This window comes from Mesocricetus auratus, unplaced genomic scaffold (genome assembly GCF_017639785.1).
Source record: "Mesocricetus auratus isolate SY011 unplaced genomic scaffold, BCM_Maur_2.0 Super-Scaffold_100676, whole genome shotgun sequence".
Classification (NCBI taxonomy): domain Eukaryota; kingdom Metazoa; phylum Chordata; class Mammalia; order Rodentia; family Cricetidae; genus Mesocricetus; species Mesocricetus auratus.
Genome location: NW_024429266.1, coordinates 143,221,075 through 143,247,531, shown reverse-complemented (window position 1 = coordinate 143,247,531; position 26,457 = coordinate 143,221,075). Strand labels below are relative to the sequence as shown.

The 26,457-nt window shown below is 42.6% G+C and overlaps 1 protein-coding gene and 1 long non-coding RNA gene across 10 annotated transcripts in view; one reads left to right on the top strand and one right to left on the bottom strand.

The window, feature by feature from the left end:
• Gcfc2 (GC-rich sequence DNA-binding factor 2) overlaps positions 1-17,796 on the bottom strand; it is a 33,891-nt gene extending 16,095 nt beyond the window's left edge. For 3 of the 7 annotated variants that reach the window (XR_005873837.1, XR_002384535.2, XR_002384536.2), the window contains exons 1-9: positions 17,499-17,796; positions 15,307-15,447; positions 12,504-12,728; positions 10,717-10,814; positions 9,494-9,609; positions 6,483-6,669; positions 4,205-4,328; positions 2,204-2,285; positions 1,690-1,802 (exon numbers count right to left, since the gene is read on the bottom strand). Coding sequence is in view for 2 of the 7 variants with exons in the window: in XM_013119247.3 (XP_012974701.1) it covers positions 1,690-1,802; positions 2,204-2,285; positions 4,205-4,328; positions 6,483-6,669; positions 9,494-9,609; positions 10,717-10,814; positions 12,504-12,728; positions 15,307-15,447; positions 17,499-17,739 (1,327 nt within the window). In the remaining 5 variants the exon portion in view is untranslated. Of the gene's footprint in view, positions 1-1,689; positions 1,803-2,203; positions 2,286-4,171; positions 4,329-6,482; positions 6,670-9,493; positions 9,610-10,716; positions 10,815-12,503; positions 12,729-15,306; positions 15,448-17,498 lie in introns of those variants that run through there. The other 4 variants (XM_013119247.3, XM_040737725.1, XR_005873838.1 and 1 more) reach the window with 4 other exon arrangements.
• Positions 17,797-17,848: 52 nt separating this feature from the next.
• LOC121137139 lies at positions 17,849-24,388 on the top strand. Of its 3 annotated transcripts, none has more exons than XR_005874369.1 (3): positions 17,849-18,546; positions 20,541-20,640; positions 24,348-24,388. It is a non-coding gene; the product is annotated as an uncharacterized LOC121137139 (long non-coding RNA). The 3 variants fall into 3 exon arrangements; XR_005874368.1 differs by lacking the exon at positions 24,348-24,388 and adding an exon at positions 21,260-21,453 and having other exon boundaries at positions 17,849-18,208; XR_005874367.1 differs by lacking the exon at positions 24,348-24,388 and adding an exon at positions 21,260-21,453.
• The last annotated feature ends 2,069 nt before the right edge of the window (positions 24,389-26,457 follow it).

Sequence of the window (26,457 nt, the reverse complement as noted above, 5' to 3'; positions counted from 1 at the left end):
TCAGGCACAGAGTTAGAACCCAGAATTCACAAAGAACCACAGACATTAAAAACTAAGGAAATAAAACTGCCAATCAACAAATGAGCTAATAACTGAACACTTTCAAAGGAAACACAATGGCTAATAATTTGAAAGCTGCTCAACATCCCTAGTCATCAGGGAAGCACAAATTAAAACTACTTTCAGATCCTGCCTCACTCTAGACAGAGAGGCCATTAAGAACCCAACAGTAAATGTTGGAGATGATATGGGGAAAGAGGAACCTTATTCATGGCCAATGGGAGTGAAAACTAACAAAGCCATAAGGCAATCAGTTTGGAGTTCCTTAAAAAAATTAAAGAATCAATGACCCAGCTCTTTCGCTCATAAGCACATACCCAGACAACCCTATACCTTATCATAGAGATATCTGCTCATCTTTGTCTTTTGATGCTCTCTAAGACAGGAAATGGAACCAACCAAGACGTTCATCAACACATGAGCTGATAGTGAGAAACTGGTACATATATAGCATGGAATACTATTCAGTAAAGAAAAATGAAATCACAAAATCTGTAGGAAAATGGATGGACTTAGAATATAAAATATTGAGAGAGGTCACCTAATCTCAGAAAGAAAAACACTTCCTATTCTTCCTCTTATGCAGAAGGTAGTCTATATATGGAAACAAAGTAAGTGGAAGTACAGTGTAGCATGTAGAAAGGAGAACAAGAAGGGTAATATTAGGGGATACAAAACAGGTAAAGGGTATATAGTCATGAAAGGATCTAAAGCTACTTGCTTCTCTAGTTTCAGTTCTGCCATAGCACTTTCCTGTGTGTGTGTGTGTGTGTGTGTGTGTGTGTGTGTGTGTGTGTGTATTCACAGGCATGGTGGACAGGTAAATAAAAGTGTAGTGGCAAGAATGATGAGCCCAAGTATTAGTATCTCACTCTTAACTCAAGATCCAACATCTTTCAACACTACTATGAGAACCCTCCAAAGGTTGTGTGGGACAGCACTGCTCTAGGACAGTGGGTCCTTCTTAGTCTGTCCAACAGGATAAACTTCTGTTACCAACCTGGGAAAACAAAATGTAACTGATAATGAAAGTGCACAACCCCAAGGAGGCTCCAGGCTAACTATGGAGTTCACTGAGATGCATATTTGGGAACTTGGCAAATGTGTTTTGAGGATTTAATTTAATGTAGCTTCATGATACTTTTAATCTGAGTTCATTACAATAAAGTGGTATTTTTAAAAGTGGTTTTATTAAATTAGTTGTTTCAAATTAAAATTGTTTACAAATGAGGAAAGCAATGCAGCCAATATGCTCTCTTGTGTGACCCAGGAGGCTGGAGAGAGCCTGCTGGTACCAGAGCACTTGTATCACCATTCTCTGAGGCAGAAGTCTGATGCAGAAAGTGTTTGCTTGAATTTTCCTGTCTTAGTAATATGGATTTAAAGACAACTACAATGCTGGGTGGTGGTGGTGGTGCATGCATTTAATCCTAGCACTTGGGAGGCAGACACAGGTGAATCTCTGTGAGTTTGAGGCCAGACTGGTCTATAGAGCTCCAAAGCTACACAGAGAAACCCTGTCTTGAAAGACCAAAAAAAGAAAAGAAAAGAAAAGGAAAGAAAAAAAAACTACTCTCAACAAAGCTTTCCTCACTATTTCAACACTTCAAAATAGGTTAGACAATTGACCTTGGCGTTTCTGGAAGTTGGTCATCTGGGCAGGAGACAGCTCATCATCACTAGAAGTCCCCTCCTGATGGTCACAGTTGCCAGAGAGCACCCTTGCTTGTCTTCTCTGCATCCTGCATTGTGCAATAAAGTAAGCCAAAAGCAAACAGCTCTTGTGGAAAATACTTAAAACAAAAAAAGTACTGACACCATTTTATGTAACTATTTCAGACACTTTGCTTTCTTAGCTTCTTTGGTTTTTATGTTCAATTCAGATTATTCTCTGAATGGAAAGGAAGTGCATGCAACTAGTTAGAAGTAGTTTCTAGTTTAAAGGGATCCATCTAGCAAAGGCCACCTCACCAGTACTGCCCTGAGTTCGTTTGTCTCTAGAGCTGTGAGGCCAGCCAAACTCAGCTTTGGTTTTACTACAGTCTTGAGAATCAGCATGTTAGGTGGGGTGACTGTCTCATACAGCTAATTATACTGAAACAGTGAAACTGCTCAGTGTGTTGTCTTCACTTTATACAGGTACCTTCGAGCTTCAATCTCTTCTAAAATCCGTTGATCCTTTTCATCTAGAGCCAAGTTTCCATTTGCTGATGTCTCAGCTTTACCTGTTAAATGACAAAATTAGCTTTTTACTACAGCATCAAAATAGTGAATCACTGAAGCTATAGGTAATATCGTGTGTGTGTGTGTGTGTGTGTGTACAGATAAGAACACAAAATGTGCTCAAAATGTACATTTTGTTATGCAATGAATTTAAATGTCTATTACCTATCAGTATTAACAGCCATCAAGCCCACTGGCCTAAACATACGTACCTTGCTGATGTTTGCCTTTTAGCACACAGCAGCTTTCTTTTCTCTCATTCTTTTATTTTTTTTCTTTTCAAGCAATTTACACCAATTTTTGCTTCCACAGTCATATACCAGAGATATTTACACTGCCGGCATCTTACTTATACTATGTATGGCTTGCTCCTACTGTTAGCATGTTCCACTGTTTACAAATGACCAAATATGAGAACTTGACAGTAAAGTGTCACCCACACGGGATCTCATTCCCCAAAGCACCTAAAGCCAAGATGCTATGTGACTGCAGTGTGGTTTGAGGACGTGGAATGGCCATTCCTCTCCTACGCTGCTGAGACCCACCCGCCTGCATAGGCCTTCATATCGAGCTGGACTGCTGGAAAGTTGTTTCCAACCACTCTGCTCATTTAATGGTATATAAATACTCAGTGGGCTGAGGAGGTGGTCCAGCAGTCAAGAGCACTGACTGATTTTCCAGAAGACCAGGGTTCAGTTCCAAGCACCCCCACGGCAGCTCATGCCTGTAATGCCAGTCCTAGGGGATCGGACATTCTTTTGAACTCTGAACACTCCTGGCACACATGTGATGTACATATACTCATATACACAAACCTAGAAAAATAAATACTTAAAGACAAATTCTGTCTCAAATGCTTAAGTGACTAGAAATTCTGCTATTTGATTTTTGACCTTATACAAAGTATATTGGAACTCTTTCTTGAACAGGTTTAGGTAAAGGATCAACGTGAAAATATAGAAAAGGCTTTTGTACTGGCTAGTTTTATGTCAACTTGACACAAGTTAAGATTCATCAGAGAGAAGGGAGTCCCAACTGAGAAAACGTCTCCATAAAATCTATAGACAATCCTTTCGGGTATTTTCTAATTAGTGATTGATGTGGGAGGGCCACCCCTGGGTTGGTGGTCCTGGGTTCTCTAACAAGCCATGGGGAGCAAGCCAGTAAGCAGCATCCTCCATGGCCTCTGCATCAGCGTCTACCTCCAGGCTCCTGACCTGTTTTGAGTTCTTGCCCTACCTGCTTTTGGTGATGAACTGTTATATGGAACTATGGTGAAAATAAACCCTTTCCTCCCCAACTTGCTTTTGGTCATGGTGTTTCATGACAGCAATAGAATCCTAACTAGGATAGCTGTTGTTTTTCTCTTAATTGTTTCGACCTTTTATGCTTCAGCTATCCTATTCAGAAACTGCAGTTCTGCCGCTGCCAGAAGGCCTGAAAGAGTCGAAGCCCAAGGGAATTCTGTTTTTTCAGGCACCAACTCTTTCAAAGCTACTAAGGAAACTTGCAGAAATCTCCGTCCCACTAAAGAACTCAAGATTCAAAGGCTGAGGTAGAATCCTGCTTCCCAGAGAGGCTAAATAGCAAGCAGCTCACCTACCGCATCTCCTCATGTCTCCCAAGAAGTCCTTGTGTTCATTCTCATCCCTCCTTATAAACCCTCTTCCACCTGGCTCCTCCCTACAACTTCCTGTCAGCTGGTTGCTGACCCAGCCTCCTGACCTCAGGTGAATTTTATAAACACATCTTTGCATCATTAAACAAAAGCTCCAGAGTAGAAACAAAAGTAACACACCTTAAAATAATATTCTACAATAGATAGCTTTTTTCTTTTTTAAAAACATACAGAACTAAAAATATTTTTATTCTCCAGATGGCAATCTACCTTAGCAAATAATGGAACATGAAAACCACTAACGTGATAACTGTTGCAAATAGGATGATTCACATTTTAATTCATCTTGCCTGCGTTTCAAAAGTGCTTCTGCTCGTTTAAAAAGCAATGTGTACGTAGATGACTCTAGTTCCTCAATGCTGACAATCTGAAACACAAATCACATTCTACTGTTATCAATGATGAATTATAAAAAAGTAAAAGCTATCATTTGTAATCACATGTACACATTCAATTCTTGAATAAATAATTTCAATACTAGTGCAAGTATCACAGATTATGAAACCAAATGATATGGGATCAGGAGCTTGTGCATGAGAGACAGGTAAAAGGGAGGATCCTTCTTGGAGAGAGATAGAGAAGGAAATGAGAGGTCAGGGACCAAGGAGATACCAGAAGAAGCTGGTAAAATCTGAGAAACTGAAGAATGGGGGTTGGGATGCAACTCAGTGGTAGAGTGTCTGCCTAGCATATGTAAGGTCTGGTTTGAGCCCTGGCACCAGAATAAACTTTATAAAATGGAAGAGAGTCACTAGGAACAGATGAGAGGACTCTGCTATAAAAATATGTGACTGTTTCTTCTTAAGAGCAGCTGATTCATTCGTGTCCTATAGCTGCTTCCAGGGATGTAGCTGTAGCAACTCCATGTAGGTTGTGAGAATTTTAACAGAGTAACTCAAAGATTTAGACTAAAAATATGACAGAAAGCAAGCATCAACTGACAATTAACATGTAGGGAACACACACTACTTCATGGGTAGAATAGACATGGAAAGTAGAGTTGCATTTTTTTGACTATCTTTTTTCTTTTGAAGTTCTGTGGTTTAAATAACGTACCTTGTAAAAAGGTAATAGAGGATCACAAAGTCAGGATTGAATACGCACAAAACACAATGTGTAAAGTGAAAGGTTTAAAAACCTATAGCGTAAAAAATTTTTAAAATCCAAGTATTTAAAAAACTCACAAAAAAACTGGTAAATTTTAGATCAAATTGGTTAAACATTAAAAATTATAAATTGGGCTGGAGAGATGGCTCGGTGGTTAAGAGCACTGGTTGCTCTTCCAAGGACCCCAGTTCAGTTCCCAGCACCCATATGGCAGCTCACAACCATCTGAAACTTAAGTTCCTGGAATCTGTTGCTCTTTTCTATACTCCAGACACCAAATACATGTGCTGCACAGACATACATACAGGCAAAAACACTCATATAAATTAAATAAAAAATGTTTGAAACCTTAAAGATCTGTTTAAATTCTAAAAGCAAAGAAGAAAAAAAAAATCTCCCCTAGAACCAAGATGTGAACAGAGCAAAGGACTCAGAGAACTCACAAGAAAAAGATCCACGCAGGGCGTGGTGGCTCACACACCTGGGATCCCACAACTCGGGAGGCTGAGGCAGAATGCTCACAAGTGTGAGGCTAAGATCAGCTACACAGTAAGCTCCAAGTCAGCCGAAGCTTCAGACTAGGAGCTTGTTCACAAGCAAAACTAATCCAGCTAATAAAACGAAGACTCCCCAAATCAAAACAGACATTTTACAGATTCTATTTGTTACTAATCTAGCAAAGTAATAAATCACCATTCATTCTTGAGAACAGTTTGTCAATATGCTGCATGAACCTTAAAATTATTTATACTTTATACTTAGCAATTACTTTTATTTTCCAGTAATATGTCTTAGATGAAATTTTAACACAAAAATGTATGTATGATGCAGCCTTAATATGAGGGGCTGTGTCTAGTCATATTGCAACATGACATGCCATGTTTGGTTGATATCCCTTCGAGGCCTGCCCTTTCCTTCAGGGAAACAGAGGAGTGGATCTGGGGCAGAGGAGGTGGAGGAAGGGGCTGGGAGGAGGGAGGGGAAACTGTAGTCGGGAAGTAATATATGAGATGCATATATATGTAAAATTTTATGTAATTTACAACAGCAACTAAAAAAACCAAAAAACAAATGAAAACAAAAAACTCAAAACCCCCAAATTAACAGCCCATGTCTAACATTAAAGAGACTATGCAATACCACGTTAAAAATCTGGATGGTGGCATATTAAGTGTAATCCCAGGACTCAGGAGCCTGAGGCAGGAGGATTGTAAGTCAAGGCCACCCTGGGTTATACAGTAAAAACTTGTTGAAATCCCACCCCGCCATTCCTCTTTACATGGGTTCTCAGACTCAGGGCTCAGGTCCTCATGCTTGCTTAACACTTGGCCCGCCCAGCCATCTCTCCAGTCTGTCTTTTCTTTGCTAAAAGACCAGAATGGAGGGTTCTTGCTTCATGCATATTTATATATACCTTTTCATTTAGACAATCGATTATATTTTCTACATAAATTTTCATGCCTTTGAAGAATTTGTAGTTTAGAGTTTGATCCGATGCGTTCTCCAGGTTCTGGATTGCAGTCTTTGAACTCTTGATGTCTTCTACATATTTTTCATATTCTCTCTGGTGCGAGCGATGAGTATCTTGTAGTAATGCTAATCTAAATAAAATAAAAGTTTCATTTTTCATACCTTTCCTTTTAGGCAGTGTTCTAATGAAGATGTTTTCAAACACAACTAGGGAGAGTGATTACTATATAAACATAGATTTACTAGGTGTGTGAACCCAGGGAGATCACAATTGCCATTCTCAAAGGGAAAGGATGACCTTGAACTCCTGATCCTCCTGTCCCCCGACATTACAGGTTACGTTCCACCACGTCCATTTATAGGCTAGTTTTAAGGTACACTGACTCAGTTTTAGCCTAAGACTGATCAGAACTTACAAACTAAAGGAGCGAGTGCCACAGAAAGGCTTCTCCAGCCTTTAAGCCATATGTCTTGTTCCTAAATGTAGTGAAAAGACACGACCTGTCTGTCTAAAAGCACTTCCCTCATTTTGTGTAAATAAAAGAGAAAAGCGCCTGCCCTGTAAACATGAGAACCAGGGAGAGCTCCAGAACCACATGACAAGGTTAGCATGGTGGCACACTTGTAATTACAGCAACCCTATAGCTCTCTCTAGCTAGCTTAACCTACATGGCAGGTTCCAGGCCAGTCACCCACCCTCCCTCCATCTCCTTCTCTCTCTTTCCCTCCCCCCCCCCACACACACACCAGTGAGAGCTAAAAAAATAACATACAGCAAATATCATTAATGAATTATTTGAAGAACATTATTAGTGATAGATTTTCTTTTTCTTGTTTTTTTTTAAGTGACAGATTTTCTAAGCATATATTATGTTAAAAAGATAGCCACACAACAGGATATACATTGGCTTCTTTTTTTATAAAAAAGAAAAAATTGGGGCAATATAAAAATGCCATGTACTTCTATAAGATACACACAGTAGGCGATTTCTAGAAGAAAACATAAGAAACTGGTGGCAAGTTTCCTTGGGAAAGCCAAATTTCCTTTTGGTGTGTATCATTTTGCACTGGCCTATTAAAAAAAATTAAAATATTTTTAAAAATAAAGAACCTGGTTGAAAACAGAAAACAATAAAGTTAAAAGTAGCATTTACTCAGAGAATCTGAAACATTAATCTACATGAGTGACCCACTGTCTCTCATTCTATCACTCTCTCTGACATAATCCCAAGAAACACCAGATGGCTTCTGGTTTACACACAATTCTAGATGCAGTAGCTTTAGTTGTTTTATTCTAACTAGGAAAGCTAATTAAAACACCAGTAAATGATAATGTGTGTACTTCAGAGATAGTCTTGAATTTGCTGAAGTAATTTCACTCCACATCCCCACTCCAGAACACTCACTTAGAAGGCGGCAAGCTTTATTCTGTGGCGGGTCAGACAGTAAATATCTCAGCGTTTAGAGTCACATCATTGCTCTTGCCACTACTCAGCTCTGCGCTGTATCACCAAAGTACCCACGGGCAGTACTAGACATTCAAGCATAGCTGTGTTTCAATAAAACTTCCTTTACCAACACACGGTGGGCTGGAGTCTGCCACCCCCCAGGAATTCAGACACTAAATGCTGCACACCTTAAAATTTCAAGTATTTACTTCATACTATTACAAATTCTCTATAAAAATATCTTTAAGCAAACAGCTACAGCTGACAGATTCTGCAATGTGGTTAAGGAACTCGGTCACTTTAAAGCTGACTTACAGATACCAGGTAAGGAAAATTTGAAACTATTCTCAGGTAAGAAAAAACACATCTTAAGCTAGTGGCTCATGGGTAATGCACAAGCCTGATGCCCCGAGTTCAATTTCCAGGCCCCATGTAAAGATGGAAGGAGAGAACCGACCCCTCAGAGCTACGCTCTGCCTCCGCCCATGTGTCATGCATGTGTGCACATACACTCTGAAAAAAAAATGAAGGTATTTTTTAAAAGGTAGCAGAATTGAATGCGCCCCTTGTACCAAACTGTCACATAGGCTAATCAAACCCTGACCATCACATCTACTCTATCATAAACAGGGACTGGCAGACACTAGATTCTGAGTACATTCTATAATAAAATATTTAGAACAAAGAGCCTCTGACAGGACATGCAAAGCACAGTTACAAGGTTAGCACTATCTGCTCAGTGTAATTATCAATGCCCACAGTGTAAAAGAGAATTGTGCTTTAGGAAGGCACTGTACCAAGAGTCATAAAAATAAGCTCTTGGCCATGGTAAATTTTCCCTGTTAATGATTTTAAGAAAAAACATGCACACACAAAGCCAGATACAATCACACATGTGTACCTGTAATTCCAGCACTAAGGAGGCCAAGGCAGAAGAACCATGACTTGAAGCCAGCCACGGCCATACAGTTACACCTGAGGCTGGCCAGGGCTGCAGAATAAGACGGCAACAAACAAAATGCAACAAAGCAAAGACACATATTCACTACTATGGCAACATGTGGATGAGACTTACAACAGAGAAATAAATTAACTATAGGAACAAACATGAAATGTGTACTGTAGAAGGTGAGCATGATAACACACCGTGGAAGCACATAGAGGTTTATGTAACATAGGAACTCAGAGGATAGAAGTTCAAGGCCAGCTGGGCTACAAACCAAGATCACGTCTCTAAAGACAACATAAAACAAAATAACAAAATCCAGCAGTATAGAAAAATGCCTATAGTCATGTTAAGTTAAAAAACAAATTGTAATTACTGTTTTTAACCATGTAAGGATTATCTGCCATTAAGACCGACAAGACAAAGAAAATCTATTGTTTATATAGTAAAATAATTTTTCCTAATAAACCTATTTAATATTAATGTTTAGTAACTAAAAGAACATAGTTTTTTTTTTACTACTAATCACTGAGGACAAATTACAAAATAAACATTACTCACCTATTATTTAATTGTTTCTTTATAATTTCCAAATTTACTGGTGGAAATGAAATGGAAGTATCAAACTTCTTCAATGTTTGAGAGTCACTCTTGTGGGAAAGGTCTATGTTTTGGCCCTAAAAAAATGTGAAAAATTACTTTTTAAAAAGCACTTCATTTTCCACACAAAGGAGACTAAATAACATTTCCAAGCCTTTGCAATACCATGGTCACAATAAAACATTAAAAAAAAAATCATCAATTTTAGGATATATTAAGGTGTTTTTCTCCAGCCAGGCACTGTGGTAAATGCCTTACATCCCAGCACCCAGATAACAGAGACCAGCCTTGTCTACATGGCAAGTTCCAGGGCAGTCAGGGCTACATGGTGAGACCCTGTCTAAAGAAACAATCCTCCAGACCAAAATCAAGCAAATGAAACGAACCAACCCCAGGCTCCATCCCAACCCACCCCTGCCTTGGCAGTACTGAAGTACACCGAGGACCTGATGTATACCAGGCAAGTGCACTACCACTGAGCTATAGTTCCAGGCCCAAGTCTATTGCATTCATATGTACAGAACAAATTTTAAAATTTGGATTTCCACAAAAGTTAGTTCATGAAGTTTTAGAGCTAGATTTGCTGATTTTTCTGATACATTCTTGGGAATTCATGCAGTTCTTAAAAAAGCATGAGTAAGTAAAGCCATGGTTGCTTGGAATTTGGAACCTGGAGAGAATGCATCCTAAAAGAGTATCCTATCCTCAGTCTCTCTGGAAACCCTAGCTCATCACTACCACACTAGCTGTGTACAGCAGGTTCTCAAAGTCCACTGTTTCAGACAACGGCATGAAGACAGGAGCCACTAACTTAAGTCACTGCTCCTACTTTCCATCAAGCAAAGACGCAGAGAAGGCACGTGAAGGCAGAGGCAGGGACTGCAGTTCTGTAGTCATGGCTCCAGGAACACACAGGCCACCCAGAGTTAGGAAAAGCAGTTCTTACCTAGGGTCTCCGGAGAGGAAGCATAGTCCTGACAACTGCAAGATAGCTCAGCAGAAAAGCTGTGCATGGAGACCTGAGTTTGATCTCCAGAATTCATGTCATTGGAAAGACAGAACCAACTCTACAAAGTTACCCTCTGACCATCACACATGTATTGTGGCACGGGTGTCCCCCCACAACAATTCTTAAAAGTAAAAATAAAGTCACTGGGTGTGTGGTATGGCACGGAAGTAGTTACCTCTATGATCCTGACTGCTTTCCTCATTTGCTGTTGTTCCCAGATGTCTTGATTTTCATCTTCCTGACTCTCTTCGCTTGCTTCTTCACTTCTGATTGCTATACAATCGGAAGTCAACACATTAACACTCAGTATTTTCCCACTCTGACAACAGTACTCAGATTTGGGAGGTTACTTTCTGCAGGCTTAGCTGTAATTCACATGCCTTTCATCTTCATAATAATCCAGGATTAGGAACCAGTATTACTGTCATCTTAAAAATGAGACCAATACTCAGGCTAAATAACTGGTTGAAGCGCTGTCTTGCATTGAGAACTCAAATGCAGCCACCGGGTCTACGGCCAGCAACGCACATTACCAGCCACCTATTTTCCCATGTGCTGGGGAGAATGAAAGGTTGGTTTTTCTCATTAAAAACGTCTAATGTGGGCCACTGACAACCCTGAAGAACCCACAGGTAGGAGAGAGAAACTCCCACAAGTTGTCCTCTGACCTCCATACTTCTGTGACATTCGTTGTGCCCATACACTTACACACAACACAAAGTAAGTAAATGGGGCTAGCAAGATGGCCCAATGGGTAAAGGTGTCTGACATCAGGCTTAGTGACCTGAGTTCCATCCTGGGACCCATAACACATGATGGAAGAGAAACAACGATTGCAGTTTATCCTCTTGACCTCCACATGTGCACCCTGACCTCCGCATGCCCACACAAGCACTGACATTTACACGTGTGTGAGCTCACACGCATAAAATAAGCAAAAATCAATAAAAATTAAAGTAAATAAATAAATGTATTATTTTAAGGAAAAAGATACTTAATTCATACCTGAGAATTGAACATTTGAAAAATAGTTTCTGGGAGCCTAGGATGTTGCATAGTTGGCAGAGTTCTTGCCTAGCATGCATGAAGCCCTGAGTTCAATCCCCAGGACCTAGTAAGTCTCATGTGGTCGTGGCGGCACACACCTACAGAATCCCAGTACTTGGAAGCAGGGATAGGACACCAGAAACTCAAGTTCATCTTTGGCTACATGTTAAGTCTGAAGTCAGAGACTAGCCTGGACACATGAGACACTGCCTCAAACACAAACAAAAATTGTCGGTACAAGGAACCAGTTTTATTCTGAGGGAAACCACAGTAAGGCACACGTTACAAATGAGAAATGTGAACTTGAGCTCTGCAACTTGAGCATTACCGACAAGAGGAATGTTTCATTAGAGTAGGGAAGATCTTAGCAAAAATACCTAACCCTGTAATCTTTCACACTAACAACAAAACCTTTCTAAAAGGTGGCAATGATTGCCGACATTGCAAAAACAAGAGACTGTACAATTCTTTTACTTCTCAAAATTCAAGGAAGGGATCCAGCATTTGTAAACATCACAACACACACTCTGAGATAATGATATATGATAGGATAGAATCATATCATTTAAAAGCCATGATATTGTGGACCAAAATTGATAATAAAAATCAACATCAACACTCTTTAAAAAACATTAAGACATGTGTTGGGAATTCAGCTTGATGCTGCTTCTTTTGGGGGGGTGGGGTAAGACAGGTTCTAAGTATGTGCTAGGATTACAGGAACGAGCCATCTCGACTGTGTTACTGGGGCTCAAACCCAAAGCTTCATGTGCACTAGGCAAGACTCTGACAACTAAGCTGCATCCCCATCTCCTTAGAAATGACAGGAAATATGGTCATGAGCAAACAGAAATTTCACTATTGTAAAGAAAATGTCTTGATCTTTATATTCCAGTAAATAAATTAAACACATACATGTTTCTTCAGCCATTCTTTGTCTGAGTGTTTGAGGCTTTGGGGCAAACAGTATTCTCTTTTCACAGTCATCAGGGTCACTCACTGGGTCCTCTTCATTGCTTCTCTTACTGTCACAAGCGGTGGAGGGATGGTTTACATCCAGTGAAATGTAGTCACCCGGGGTCCTGGCCAACTCACGTTTTCTGCGGGCTTCCTGGATAAAAGCTGCATCAGGGATCTTAACTGAAACAGATGAAGAGGACAATGAAAACCGAACAGTTACAGAATGAATGCTCCTTGCATTCAAGGCAAGAAAAAGGTACCATGTTCCTAAATTTTCCACCACTTAGATAGATTCACATGACTGCAATAAATGGCTCCAAGTCCAGTCAGTAAAGGAAGAAAATTAATGTAATAGATATAAAACGCACAATGGAGAAATGAACCTAATCTAGCACTACCAGGAAATACACTGGCACCATTCCCTTGTGTCTCTTGGGAGCTGCTATCTCTCTCTCACTTCTGGAGGCTCTGTGTCAGGACAGGAACATGAAGGACCTGAGCATGGTGAGACCTTCGTGAGACAGACAGGAGCTAGCATCAGTGGCACATGGCCTGACTTAGGGAAGACTCTTGCACACCACCTCCACTTGTGGGTACCCACACACAGAGAAGTGAGAAACAGTAACAGCCCATAGCCACGCCACGTCAAGCCAGATCACGGTTCTTGTAGTGAGACCCACATGAAAAACAATGAGAAGTTAAATGTAAAGAAAATATTTTTCACCAGATAAAGGAACCTAATTAGATGACAACTTTTGTTTTTAAACATTTTCCTTTTCCTTTAGAGTTTTACATTTTATATATATGGATGTTCTACCTACATGTGTGTCTGTGCACATGTGTGTACCTGGTGAGGCTACAAGGGGTCATCAGATGCCCTGGAACTGGAGTTACAGACAGCTATGAGCTACTTATGTGGGTGGGAAATGAACCCAGGTCCTCTGGAAGAGCAGCCACTGCTCTTAACTGCTGAGCCACCTCCTCTGTCCCTAAATGACAACTTTAATGCAACTTTATCTTTTGTTTTATTCCTATATTATAGCACATATTCACTGACATGAATTCCTGTAATTTAGGACAGAGGTTTCTTTGTACATGAAATTTACCCTTATACTTTATAAAAAATGGTTTCTTAAGAAAATACCACCATAAATAAGATGGCAGGAGAAATTCCTACCACTTCAAGCATCTGAAAACAACAGAGACGGTAAGTCCCATGTAGTCCAGGCAGCCACTAAGCAAGAATGGCTCTGAACTTTCGATCCTCCCACTTTCTTCACATTTCCAAATGCTGGGAACACAGGCATGGACCACCATGACCAGTGTTTGTGATGCCGAGGACCCAAATACTTCTTACCCGTGGAACTGTCCTGCACTCTGAAGGCAATTTACCACCCCCTTCCTCTGCGGAGCTGCACAGCTCCACTCTCTCGATTAGAAACTACCCACACATTGTCACAGACTGGCCTCTCCTCAGGAGAGCGGGAAGCTAACACTGCAGAGCCATTCTCTCACACTGTCCATCCACAGCAGCACAGCTGAGTGCAGCAGTCGCTAGCCATATCTTACTATATCAATTTAATTAGATAACATTCAGTTCCTTAGCTACAATATCCACGTCTGAAGAGCCCAATAGCCAACCGAGGCCAGTGGCTACTGTACCAGATGGTGGTGACACAGGGTTTTTCCATCTTAACCAAGAATTCTACTGGACTGCAACGGGGATCTACTCCAGACTGCATTTGCTTACCAGGCTCAATGTTTCAAAAGATTTATTTTACTATTCTTCATTATGTCTGTGTATTTGTGCACACGAGGGCTGGTGCCTGAGGAGGCCAGACCCATCAGATACCCCGGGGGCTGGAGTTAGAGTGGTTGTGAATACCCCAACACAGGTGCTGGGAATTGCACTACTTTCTCAATGGTGTCTTAAGTGCCACTGAAAAGCGTCGACACAGCAGAAAACAAGCTATGAACACCCGAGTTACATTTAAAGAGCCGGATGAACATTTCTGATTTCACGGGCCATAAGGTAAGGCCCATGATTACTTCTCAACTTTGCTAGTGCAATGCCAAAACAGAGTTAAAGAACTAGTATCTGAAAGTGTTTTTAAAATGTCTTTTTTGTTTTTCAGGTGGTGGCAGCACGGGCCTTTAATGCCAGCACTTGAGAGGCAGAGACAGGTGGATCTCTGTGAGTTTGATGACAGCCTGGTCTACAGAGTGAGCTCCAGGACAGCCAGGGCTGTTTCACAGAGAAAAGGTCATCATGAGTTTCCTACACATACTATATTGTCATTATGAGTTTCTCACATATACTGTATTGTCCTCCTTCAGGTTTTAGACATGCTACTTCTGGTATTAGCAACATTCTCACAGACAAACTCTTACCAGCCTCCAGTTATGAGATGGCAAAGCACAGTAGTTAAGATCATACTGTGGAACAGTCTCCCTGGTGTTTAGCCCTGTCTGGACTGTTTATAAGCTGTTTGATCTCAGACATATCATGTAATGAATAAGGACCAATTTGCTCCATACTTTTTATTGTTTTATCAACCATAAGAATCACTGGGGTATAATGTACTGATACTAGAGCTGGTTATAGTAATACATTATATTCTCAGGAGTCAGATCGTGAGTTTGAGACCAGCTTAAGCTCCAGAATGAATTGCAGATCAGCCTGGGGTACAAAGTGAGACCCTGTCTCCAAAAAGGAAGGAAGTTAAGTTAGTTATGTAAAATTATAAAGATCACCAACCTATGGGTGAAACTTCTTTTTCTTCCAGGGAACTAGAGCTATTGGAGGCTGGACTCTGACCATCCTTACTTTCCGACGACGGATGTGCTTCTTCCTTTTCATCCTCTGAGAGATCAACTGTTCCGGATTCTCGGAGGACATCTTTATAAGCAAGAAAGACAAAATATTTGAATCAATAGCCAAAATACACATGTACAATTCATAAGATTTCCTCTTAATTCAATACTATATGGAGCTCAAAAAGGACTGGTATTGAGGAATATTAAGCTACACAAGGTAGGGATGTCACATGATATTTTATTAGGGAGAAGTCACTTACATTAGATCTCTCCCTACAGACTGGAGCACATAAACATTTCAAAGGGTGAGGTCAAGAACACATACTGTCCTTGCAGAACTCCGAGTTTGGTTCCCAGCACCTGGGTCAGACAGCTAACGACTCCCATACCCCAGGAGAGAAGAAGAAGCCAGTCTCATTCACACTTGCTGATGGTCCAATGAAAATAATTAATTTCATTAGGTCTTGAACAGAATGCACATCTTCTTTAAGATTAGAGGTAACAAAATTGAAATAAACCACAGAAACAAAAGCTCTTTGGAACCTCTATTTTTAAGAATTACAAAGAAAGTTCAAAGGGAAAAGAAGTTTGAGAACCACTGTTCTAGATGACAGGAAATGGTGTCTCCAGGCTTCAGTACTCTAGGTGGAGCAGATGACTGACATACTTTATGTTACAAATACAAAAGATGGTTCAAACTTCCAATGAACAGGGGGCCCTAACAGTGACAAAAAAAAAAAAAAAATCACAAAGATCCTAAACCTTGAAGACATTATTTTAAGTGAGATAAGATAGGTACACGAAGACAGACATGGCAAATACTCATTAATATGTAGAATCTGAACAATTTGAATGGTGGTTAATATGAGCTGATGTGGAGATATGTTGGCAAAGGCTACAAAATTTTACAAGAGTAAGTTTAGAGTATCTATTGTACAAAAGAGATATTAGTAAGTATCAGTGTGTTTTGTTGTATGCTCTACTTGAAAATGGCAGGAAGATTTTAGTGTCCCCACCATGAAAATGAAATTAGATCCCTGCAAACAACCCAAAGTACTTCAAGTCATCTTGTACACCATTAAGTATATCCAACTTTCATTTATAAGTAAGCATATATGAGAACTCACTAATATTTAATGGGGCTAAAAACAGTGGGAGAAAATCCAGCACTTCAGACTGATTTAGTGTTGAGTGTTTTGCCTGCATGCTTGCTATGTGTGTGTCTGGTGCCCAGCAAGGACGAAGAGGGCTTCCCAACTCCTAGAGTTGTAGACTATTGTGAGCCTTCATGTGGGGGTGCTGGACACTGAACTTAGGTCCTCTAGAAGAGCAGCCAGTGCTCCTAAGTGCTGAGTGGCCTCTCTCGCTCAAGTGATTTTGCACTTGACGACATAAATGGAACAGTCGACGGTGTCACCAATTTCAGCCACAATATATCGTTTTACATTATTTGTATTCACCTTTCGTTGTTACTGCAGATAACTGATGTTTATAATGACTGTTAAGGTAGAAGCTTCACCCCAGCCCCTGGCATTCATATACCCAAAGCATCTGGAGTGTTATGGTGTAAGTTCCACCCAAGACCCCCCTCCCTCATCTCTCTCCAAACCCTGCCCCTGCGGCATCTCAGAAAGCCCGCCAAATGATGGCCCCTCCCCCAGAGATACCCGAGACCACTCCCACAGGGTATTTAAACTGTGTCCCAGTGAACAGACTCGTGGTTTTTCTGGTATCCCTTTCCCCTCTCCTCTCTGGGGGATTGGAAGGCCACCCGAGAGCATCGTCCCCATTAACCTTTTTTTTTCTAATTCAGCTTGATTTGGTCTGATTTGGCCTGCTGCATGGGCGGAGAGACTTATATCGGGGTGTAGAAACCTTTCAATGACAATGTTTCAAACCCTGTCCCTTATTCTTTAAGTGAACTGTCAGGTGTTCTTGGAAAACTGTTAAGAAATTTCCAAAAGGCACATCTAACTTTCAGCTACTTTTAACAGCATCAGGAGTAGTTCGGCTCCTCTTTGAGGATTCAGGTGTGGGTCACCCGACTATGCAAATTCCGACGTGCCACCAAAATCTACAGGAGCCTTCCAACATCCCGGGCAGCACAGAGACCCCATCCCGCCCCTTGTTCACCTGCACCGCAGTCGCTGCGGGAAGCAGTTCCGGGGCTGCGCCGGGAACTCGCCCACACCCGGCCTCGGCCCCGGGTGCCACGGGCCCTGCGCGGCGGCTCCGCTCCCTCTGCCCTGCCGCCTGCAGACGGCCGGCCTGCATCCGCCCGCACCTCAGCAGGCCGCTCCTCCGCGCCGTCGCTGTCGCTGTCGCTGGACTCGACCTGGCGCCGCCTGAAAGTCCTCTGCGGCCGGAGAGCCATAATACAAGCAGGATTGGCGCGCGTCCCCAGGAGCTGTCTCCAGCGCCTGCGCAAGCGCACGCCTCGGGTTGCGCATGCGCAGTTGTGAGATTTCCGGCCGGCGCTGGGCCGCGGGTCCACACTTATGGCCAGAGTTGGCTGAGCCCAACAGTTCTCCTGAGTAGGACAAGAAAAATACTGTCCCAGACATTCTCGCAACTTCTATGACTGAGGTCCGGGAGAGGACTTGCACATCCCGCCCAGAACAGACAGGAATGGAGGGATAAACGATGACATTTAGCTTAAATGATGAGCAAAATCAAAAGATTGTCTCGGCATAGGACTTACAGAGAATTGAAACTCCTGCTTGTTGGGAAGGATCTTACAGGAGTTGAGAGCTGAATTCTGGGGAAGGGATTAGTGGACTCTTGTTTCAACCCATCAGATGAACAGCTTAGAAGCCTGGCAGAACCAGCACTTGAGAGAGACGGTGAGAATGGAAGCCGCAGGCACTAGTTCTGCCAGTCAAAGACTAAGGATGCTCCAGATAGCATCTGAGTCCTATGGCTGAGATTTCCCTGCTGCACTCTTGGCCGCTCAACGTTTCTACCAGTGTATTTTTAGATTGCTTTGGTTTATGACATTCATTTTCCTGTTACTATAAAAACTTCATAAAACTTTACACATTGACCGTGGAATTAGAATTAGGCTTATGGGCCATGGCCACTCATTTGTCTCCATAGCCGTATTTCCTTTGGGATGAGCACTGTGTTTTCACATTGACATCTGGATGGGTCCCAGGCAAGCTAGAAAGAGTAAACCCAGATGGTAAGTCAGTCTCTCAGAGCTGTGATAAAAGTTTGCAGTTGCTTCCATAAGTATCAGATTCCATGCTTCGACCTTTGGAGGTTATAACACCAGCAGCATGCCTCACCCCAACACCATCTTATGTTAATCCCATTGGTCAGAATGTAAGATTACTACCACAGTTTAAAGCCAAATTTGATGCAAGCTTTAATTAAATACTGGCCAGATGGATGGGTGCTGGCCAACTCCATACCCAGGGTTCCCAGGAAATAGCACTGAGTCATGTTTCGAGGGATTATGATGGCAAAACCCAAATTCATTGCATTTCCCATGAGCTCCAATTAGGGGCAAGCATACATCCAGATGTGCTTCCTGCTTAAATTTCTCCTACATCCAATCAGTAACAAAGATACATCCTGGCATATTTCCTGCCCGTGTGTGATCAAGCACATCTGGTGCAGATGAGCCAAACAAATTGTTTAGGAGAGTGAAAACACATGGCTTATCTCCCATAAACAGTAGCCATCAGCATCTCAGGACCTATATGTCTTTGGGCAAGGGACTTGCACGTCAGAGCATTTTTGTTTCATGGATCTCTAAGGCATAATAATTAAACTTTAAAATGTAACTTTGGCTCTCCCGTTCCCCCTTGAGTTGTATCCTTGACTCTGTTGATGGCTCCCTGTTTATATTGGAATCTAAAAACCATCAGTTTAATGGTGCCCAAACAGGAATTATCATTTAGTTAAGTCCCCGGTGATGCAAGAGTCAACCGCAATTAGCAGAAGCAGATTGGCCAAAGGCCCTGTGGTGGTTGACATCAGAGTTTCTGTCTAAAAGGAACCTGGAAATGAGAATGCTATTTACTTCAGTAAGTAAATAGTGCTCCACCAGCTTGTCAGAACTCCATGAATCAATGTTAAAACTCTGAACTTTTGAAATCTTAGTGTAATAATAGCATAGAAAGAAATCTGAAACATTCCCCATTTTCATATACCTTAAATCAATGATTTATATCTTTACAACTTACATTTACACATCTTAAATCATTTTCTTAGATCCTCAAAACTTACATAGACTTTCTCCTTCCTTTTTCCTTCCCATATAATCATTTACCAGAGACACTATTAGTTATTACAGAGAACAGTCATTGTAAAGTATGGTTCTTTAGTAGAAAGTTATATCTGAAATCTGTTTAACTCTCAATATGAATCCTGTTATCAAGGCAAACCTGTCTGCCTTTTCTCAATAGGGGACCTGGGAACTCTAGAAAAAGCAAGGTGTTGTGAAATATTATTTTAAGATATGTTACATTTGCTTATGCTGTGGAATATTTGTTTAATGATGCCAATATGTGTTGCATTATTTTATGTTGCATTTGTTTAACTCTATGAAGCCTGTCCCAAACACCTGATTGGGCTGATAAAGAGCTGAACAGCCGATAGCTAGTCAGGAAGGGGATAGGTGGGGCTGCCAGGAAGAGAGAATAAATAGAAAGAAGGAAAGATCTGGGAGTAAAAGGAGGAGGACAGGCGGACTCCAGGGGCCAGGCACCAGCCACACAGCAAGTCAAGGAATAAGAAGTAAAAGGGGGAAAAGGTATATGTAAAGGTAAACACTCTGTCTTTAAATAATTAGTTATTTCCAAAATTATATTGTCTGGATTTTGCTCTTTGGGGACTTTCAACAGTGAAATGCCATTCAAGACTGTCAGTCAGACATCCATTCCTGTGACAACAGAAAGAGGCAACATTTATTTTCATTATTGGCTGTCTAGACAGACAGGAAAATCAAAATTCCTCTGTATTGATGGGGAATGTATCAAGTTAGATGGGGAGGAGTGAAAGGATTGAAACCTCCTCTCTTCTAGCATTTCTTTCCTTCCTAGCTATGTTTATTTATTTATTTATTTATTTATTTATTTATTTTGACAAAGGATATCATGAAACTCAGACTGATTTAAACTTGCTATGCAACCAAGGTTGATCTTGAACTCCTGAATGTTTGGATTACAGGCCTGTGCTGCCACACTGATTTCTTGTCTGTGTTGAGATAAGGACAACATCTGAGAGATTCTTGGCACTCTCTGATGAAGGAGCAACACAACCTCAAGAGGTGAGCCACCTCCTAGCTGGGATGGGTTTTCTTTAAGACAGGGTCTTACTATGTAGCCCAGGCTTGCCTCAAAGTCATGGTAATGCTGCTACCTCAGCTTCCCAAGTGCCACTACAGGTATAAGCCTGTATACCAGAAAGCTCTTATTTTTTTGGAAAAGTTACTTAATTGCCCTGGGCCTCAGTGACATCAGAGGAAAACAAATTAGCTGCCTTTTATCCCTAAAAAATCAGGAAACCATAGGACATTTGTTCATCCTTCACCTCTGAGTTTTGTCATCTGGCAATGACCTTAGAGCTGCCCCTTACCATGAAAATTCTCCATTCATCTCAGAAAAGATCAAATCAAGAGGACAGAGAGACCAACCGAGGCCTACTGAAGGAGGTTCTTTCCTATTCTTGACACAGGTAGCTCATGGATAGCAGGGTCACTGTTCACTGTGATCCAAAGGGAAACTGTTTTCTATGATCTCCCCTAAAACAGCCTGTCTCCCTGACATGCTGACCCTTGACAAGGAGAGCAGGACACACAGAGGTCACAGGCTCCACACCACAGCTGCCTCCAAGCCACCCTGTCCCAGAACACTTCCTGGCTAGAAATGCTTTTTTTTTTTTTTCAGACAGCACTGTGCTTCAAGGCACCACTGCCACTTAGACCTTCAAGTATGATCTTGCCAGCCTCACAGAAACTGAATTTGTGTGAAAGCAGACACACAGGAGGGCAGGTCACCTTAGAAAAGAGGCCACAGGAGCCAGGTGGTATAGGTGTAGAAAGTCTTTCTCACTGAGAACTGGGAGACAGTTTTTTCAGAAACACCGGAATGATATAAACCCTTTTTATTATTAATATTTAGTTTTGTTCTTGTTTCTCTCTGTGTATGCATGTACATATGCCTATGGCTCGTGTGTACAGGGACCCTGGTGTGCAGGGAACACAATAGTTCATTGGATCCTCTGGAGCTGGAGTTACAGTTGAAGCTACCTTCCCTGGGTGCTGGGGTTACAACTACTCTTCAAGAGCCCAGTGCTCTTAACCATGGAGCTGTCCTTATTTTTTTTTTCATTTTTTAAAGTTTAAATCCCAGCTCCTTCTCCCTCCCCTCCTCCCCCTCCCCCACGCCCCACCAGAGCCCCCAGTCCCCTACCCAATCCCCACTCTGATCCCCAGGGAGGGTGAGGCCCTCCATGGGGGAATCGCCAGAGTCTGTCATTTCATCCAGGGCAGGGCCTAGGCCCTCCCCAAAGAGTGCAGGCTGAGAGAGCATTCCTCATTGTGGGATGGGCACCCAAAGTCCATTTGTATGCCAGGGATAAATACTGATCTACTACCCAAGGCCCCAAAGAGTTAGGGTTAGGGTTTTAGCCTCACAGCTGGTATTTTTCAAAGTCCCTAAAAAGGCCAGCTGATGGTGTGGTTGCAATAGTACCATAAGGTATATTATTTAATATGCCAGCTAGAGGAAGGGTGTGGATAGAGTGACTTCCCATTTGAAAACTGTGTGCAAAAGGATTATTAGAGTAACCGTGGTATAGGGCCTTGGATTTGCTACTTTTAGGTCATGCTTGCACAAACAAAGATCGAAGTATAAGCTGCCCAGAGTGGGGACAGACAGAGTGGTACTCCTGGAGGGAGACCCATACCAACTATGGTAGAGGCCTTCTCTGTCCCTACTTCCTTCCTCTGGCCCTCTGCCCACTGCCTCCAGGGTCTACCTGGGACACTCATGCACTGCTCACAAAAATGAATACTGTTGTGCTTTTTCAAGTGCAAGTCCAAGACAGGCTGAGGGGAAATTCCACCCATGCTCGGCAAGAAATCCCATGTGCCCCCACTGTCTGGTGTCTCTAGGATTCCGTGTCTCCTTGAGCTTCTTCTACACTAGTGGTTCTCAATCTTCCTAATGCTGCAACCCTGTAATACAGTTCCTCATGTGATCGTGGCCTCCCCTACCATGAAATTATTTGGCTGCTACTTCATAACTGTAGCTTTGCTACTGTTAAAATTTGTGGTGTAAATATCTGATTATGTGATCCCCAGAGTAGGATTGAGAGCCCACAGGTTGAGGACCACAACTCTGACCTCCTTCCTGGAGTTGTTCCACCCGTCCCCAAGTGCTGGGGAATGCAGAATGAGGGTCCTCAAGACTGAGCACACCTAGCAAGACCCACGGGCAGGCACAACTTTCCAGAGTCCTGGGCTTGTGGATTTTCTTACACAATGCATTCTCTCCCTGGGCAGCTGTTTCATACCCCCACAGTGTCCACCACCAGCTCTGTGGCAGTTAGTTCCCACTTCACCACACTTAACACACAATCCACAAAATATTCACTTGTCGCCTGCAGAGCTGCATCCAGGTGACTGTGGGCCCTTCATGCTCAACTGTCCAAAACCTGTCTCTCCCACTCCAAATTGCCACACACCTGGGTCCCTTCCCTTGGAGTCTTTCCAGGTTATCATGGAGATTTTAATAGGGGTCACTCCCCTTCTTGAGCCTGTTATATGGAATATGGTGGTTGAAATCAGTTGTACCATCAAGGACACTATGTCACAATATTGGGTGTCAGGGTCATAAGCTTCTGCTGTAGACAAGGCAGTGGCTGGGAATGTGGTTTGAATAAAAATTGCATCCATGGGCTCATAAATTTGAATGCTCAGTCATCAGGGAGCAGCATTACTTGAAAAGATTAAAAGGTATGGCCAAGCCCAGAGCCTTCCTCTATGCCATTGGAACAGGATGGAGCTCTCAGTTACTCATCCAGCACCATTTTTGCCTGTGTGGTGCGTTGATGACAATGGACTTCCCACCATGATGAAAATGGACTAAACCTCTGAAACTGTAAGCAAGCCCCATTTAAAATTTTCTTTTATAAGAACTGTCACGATCATGGGGTTTCCTCACAGCAACAGATCACTGACCAAGACACAGTGTCAGTATTATTTGTCCTGACTGTCCCATCATGGTGTCAGGTTGGCTCACATTCCCTCTCATCATTCTGTCCTGTGCCTGAGATTCAGACAATCACACTTGCCCTCATGGAGAGTCACACCTAACTTGGTGCAATCTACTTTGACCTCACAGAAAGAAATGAGCCTGGACCTGAAATCTCTTCTGTGGGATCACATGTGTCAGTGATCCTCAGGCAAGCTGTCTTCTACACCTAGTAGACTTAACACAAAAGTATGAGACGAGAGACGCTAGACCAATAGCTAACTTATTTTCTATGGAACCATTTAAAATGATGTTCTCAAATCCTCTGACATCTGCCATTCAAGTTTTGTCCTCAGTGGCCTTCCTCTACCACCCAAGCCTACTTGAAAGTTTCTCCTTAAAAGAAGTCACCAGAAATCTAATGGGAGATGGCCTTCTGTATATATGTTTTATATATGTTTCTCTTATTGGTTGATTAATAAAACACTATGGCCAATAGACGCAGAGAGATAGGTGACACTGGGAGATAGGTGACACTAGGAGATGAGGAATGTGAGGAGCCGCCCTCGATATCGCTATCGCCATTAGAAGATGGCGCTGACATCTGCTGTCAGTTGGAGTTTACCGTTTAAGCTGTGCCTCACCCGTCATCTGGGGTGATGAGCAAACCACCAATCCCGGCTCTACACGTCTCACTCGGAGTTCCTAGGCTTATATAAGGGGCTGGGTTTCTTAGCTTGGGGTCTCCCTCTCAGAAGCTGATCATCTATCTCTCAAGATGTATTAAAGCTTTACTGCAGAAGGATCCGAGTGTCCTGCATCGTTCTTGCTGGCGAGACGGTAGCGCGGGACATCTGGTGCCGAAACCCGGGAACTCTTCAACATCGCCGGCACCGCGGGAGACCCCTCGGAAGACAGGGCGGATTCAGAACTGCAGGGACGTAAGTTCAGAGAGGTATGCTTTATCCTGAACACCCCTTTTCTCGACTTTGGCCTTAGTTTGTCATCACCGTGGGACGGGTCAGTGGAGGCTTTGGTGCTAGTCCTGTTTGTCCTTCTTCTTCATCGTGGCTGGTGCTGACAGAACGGTGCTGTCAGTCTGGTAAAGGAGTCGAGCGCCGTTTTTTAGATAAGCTGCCAGCGCGATGGGGTTGTCACAGTCAGTGGTTACTGCCCTACAGACTGTGCTAAAACAAAGAGATTTTAAAATTGCACCACGAACACTTCAAAATTTTGTGAAGGAGGTAGATAGAGTGGCACCATGGTATGCTTGTTCCGGGTCCCTCACTGTGGCCTCATGGAACAAGCTAGGTAAAGAACTAGACAGGAAGCATGCAGAAGGAGATCTCCGCTTAGGTACCAAAGCCATTTGGAAGCTAGTTAAAAACTGCTTGGAGGATGAGGCCTGTCACCCTGCTATAGTAGAAAGTCAGGGAACCTTAGAGGAAGTTCAGGATAGCATGTCAGAAACTGAACGGAGTGAGAGAATGGGAGCTCGCAAAAGGAAAGACATGTCTAAGAAAAAAGGCCCTCCCCAAGAAGTTAAGAAAGGGGGAGAGAAAGAAGGAAGTGATCATTCACCCCCTAACAAATCTAAGAAAAAGAAAAAGCCAGAATCTAGCCTATACCCTACGGTAGAGCTAGAAGCCTTGGAGCTAGATAATTCCGATTCTGACACTCTGGATTCTAGCGAAGAAGGTGGTCTAGAGGAGGAGGTGGCACGGTATGAGGAAGAAAGATATCACCCTGATAGACACCGGCCGCTGAAAACAAAAATGAATGTGAGGCCACCGCCTATAAATCCGGCGGGCTCACGCCTTCGGCGCCTCCGCAGTATGAGCTTCGGCTGAATACTGGTACTGACTCCTTTTTACCTTTAGAGGAACGGAGAAAAATACAAATGGCTTTTCCAGTATTCGAGAATGCGGAAGGCGGAAGAGTACATACCCCCGTAGATTACAATCAAATCAAAGAATTGGCCGAATCCGTTCGTAATTATGGGGTCAATGCTAACTTTACCACAATACAGGTGGAAAGGCTTGCTAATTTTGCCATGACTCCCACTGACTGGCAGACGACAGTGAAAGCAGTGCTTCCCAACATGGGACAATACATGGAATGGAAGGCTCTCTGGTATGATGCAGCCCAGGCGCAAGCTAGAGTTAATGCCACAGCTGAAGATGAGAATCAGAGGCAGTGGACATTTGAAATGCTGACAGGTCAGGGTCAACATGCCCTTAATCAAACCAACTACATCTGGGGCGTCTATGGTCAGGTGTCGGCCGCCGCTATTAAAGCATGGAAGGCCCTCACAAAAGGGGAGAATCCAGTGGACACCTTACAAAGATTGTCCAAGGATCCCAAGAGCCATTTTCAGACTTTGTGGCCAGAATGACCGAGGCCGCCGGTCGCATCTTTGGTGATTCAGAACAAGCTATGCCCCTGATTGAGCAACTTGTCTATGAACAAGCAACCCAGGAATGTCGAGCGGCTATCGCCCCTCACAAAAGCAAAGGTTTACAAGATTGGCTCAGAGTGTGCAGGGAGCTGGGGGGACCCCTAACCAATGCAGGACTAGCTGCCGCCATTTTACAAACGCACAGGCGTGGAGATTTATCTAGTCGAAAAGCTTGTTTTAATTGTGGGAAAATGGGGCACCTTAAGAAAGATTGTCAAGCCCCTGAAAGAACAAGAGAACTGGAGCTTTGCCGTCGTTGTGGTAAAGGTTATCATAGGGCTAGTGAATGCAGGTCAGTCCGGGATATGAAAGGGAGGCTTCTGCCCCCTATTGAAGAACCCAAGGTACCCCAATCAAAAAACGGGTCACGGGGCCCATGGTCCCAGGGCCCTCAGAAATATGGGAACCGATTTCAGAAAAGCAATCAAGA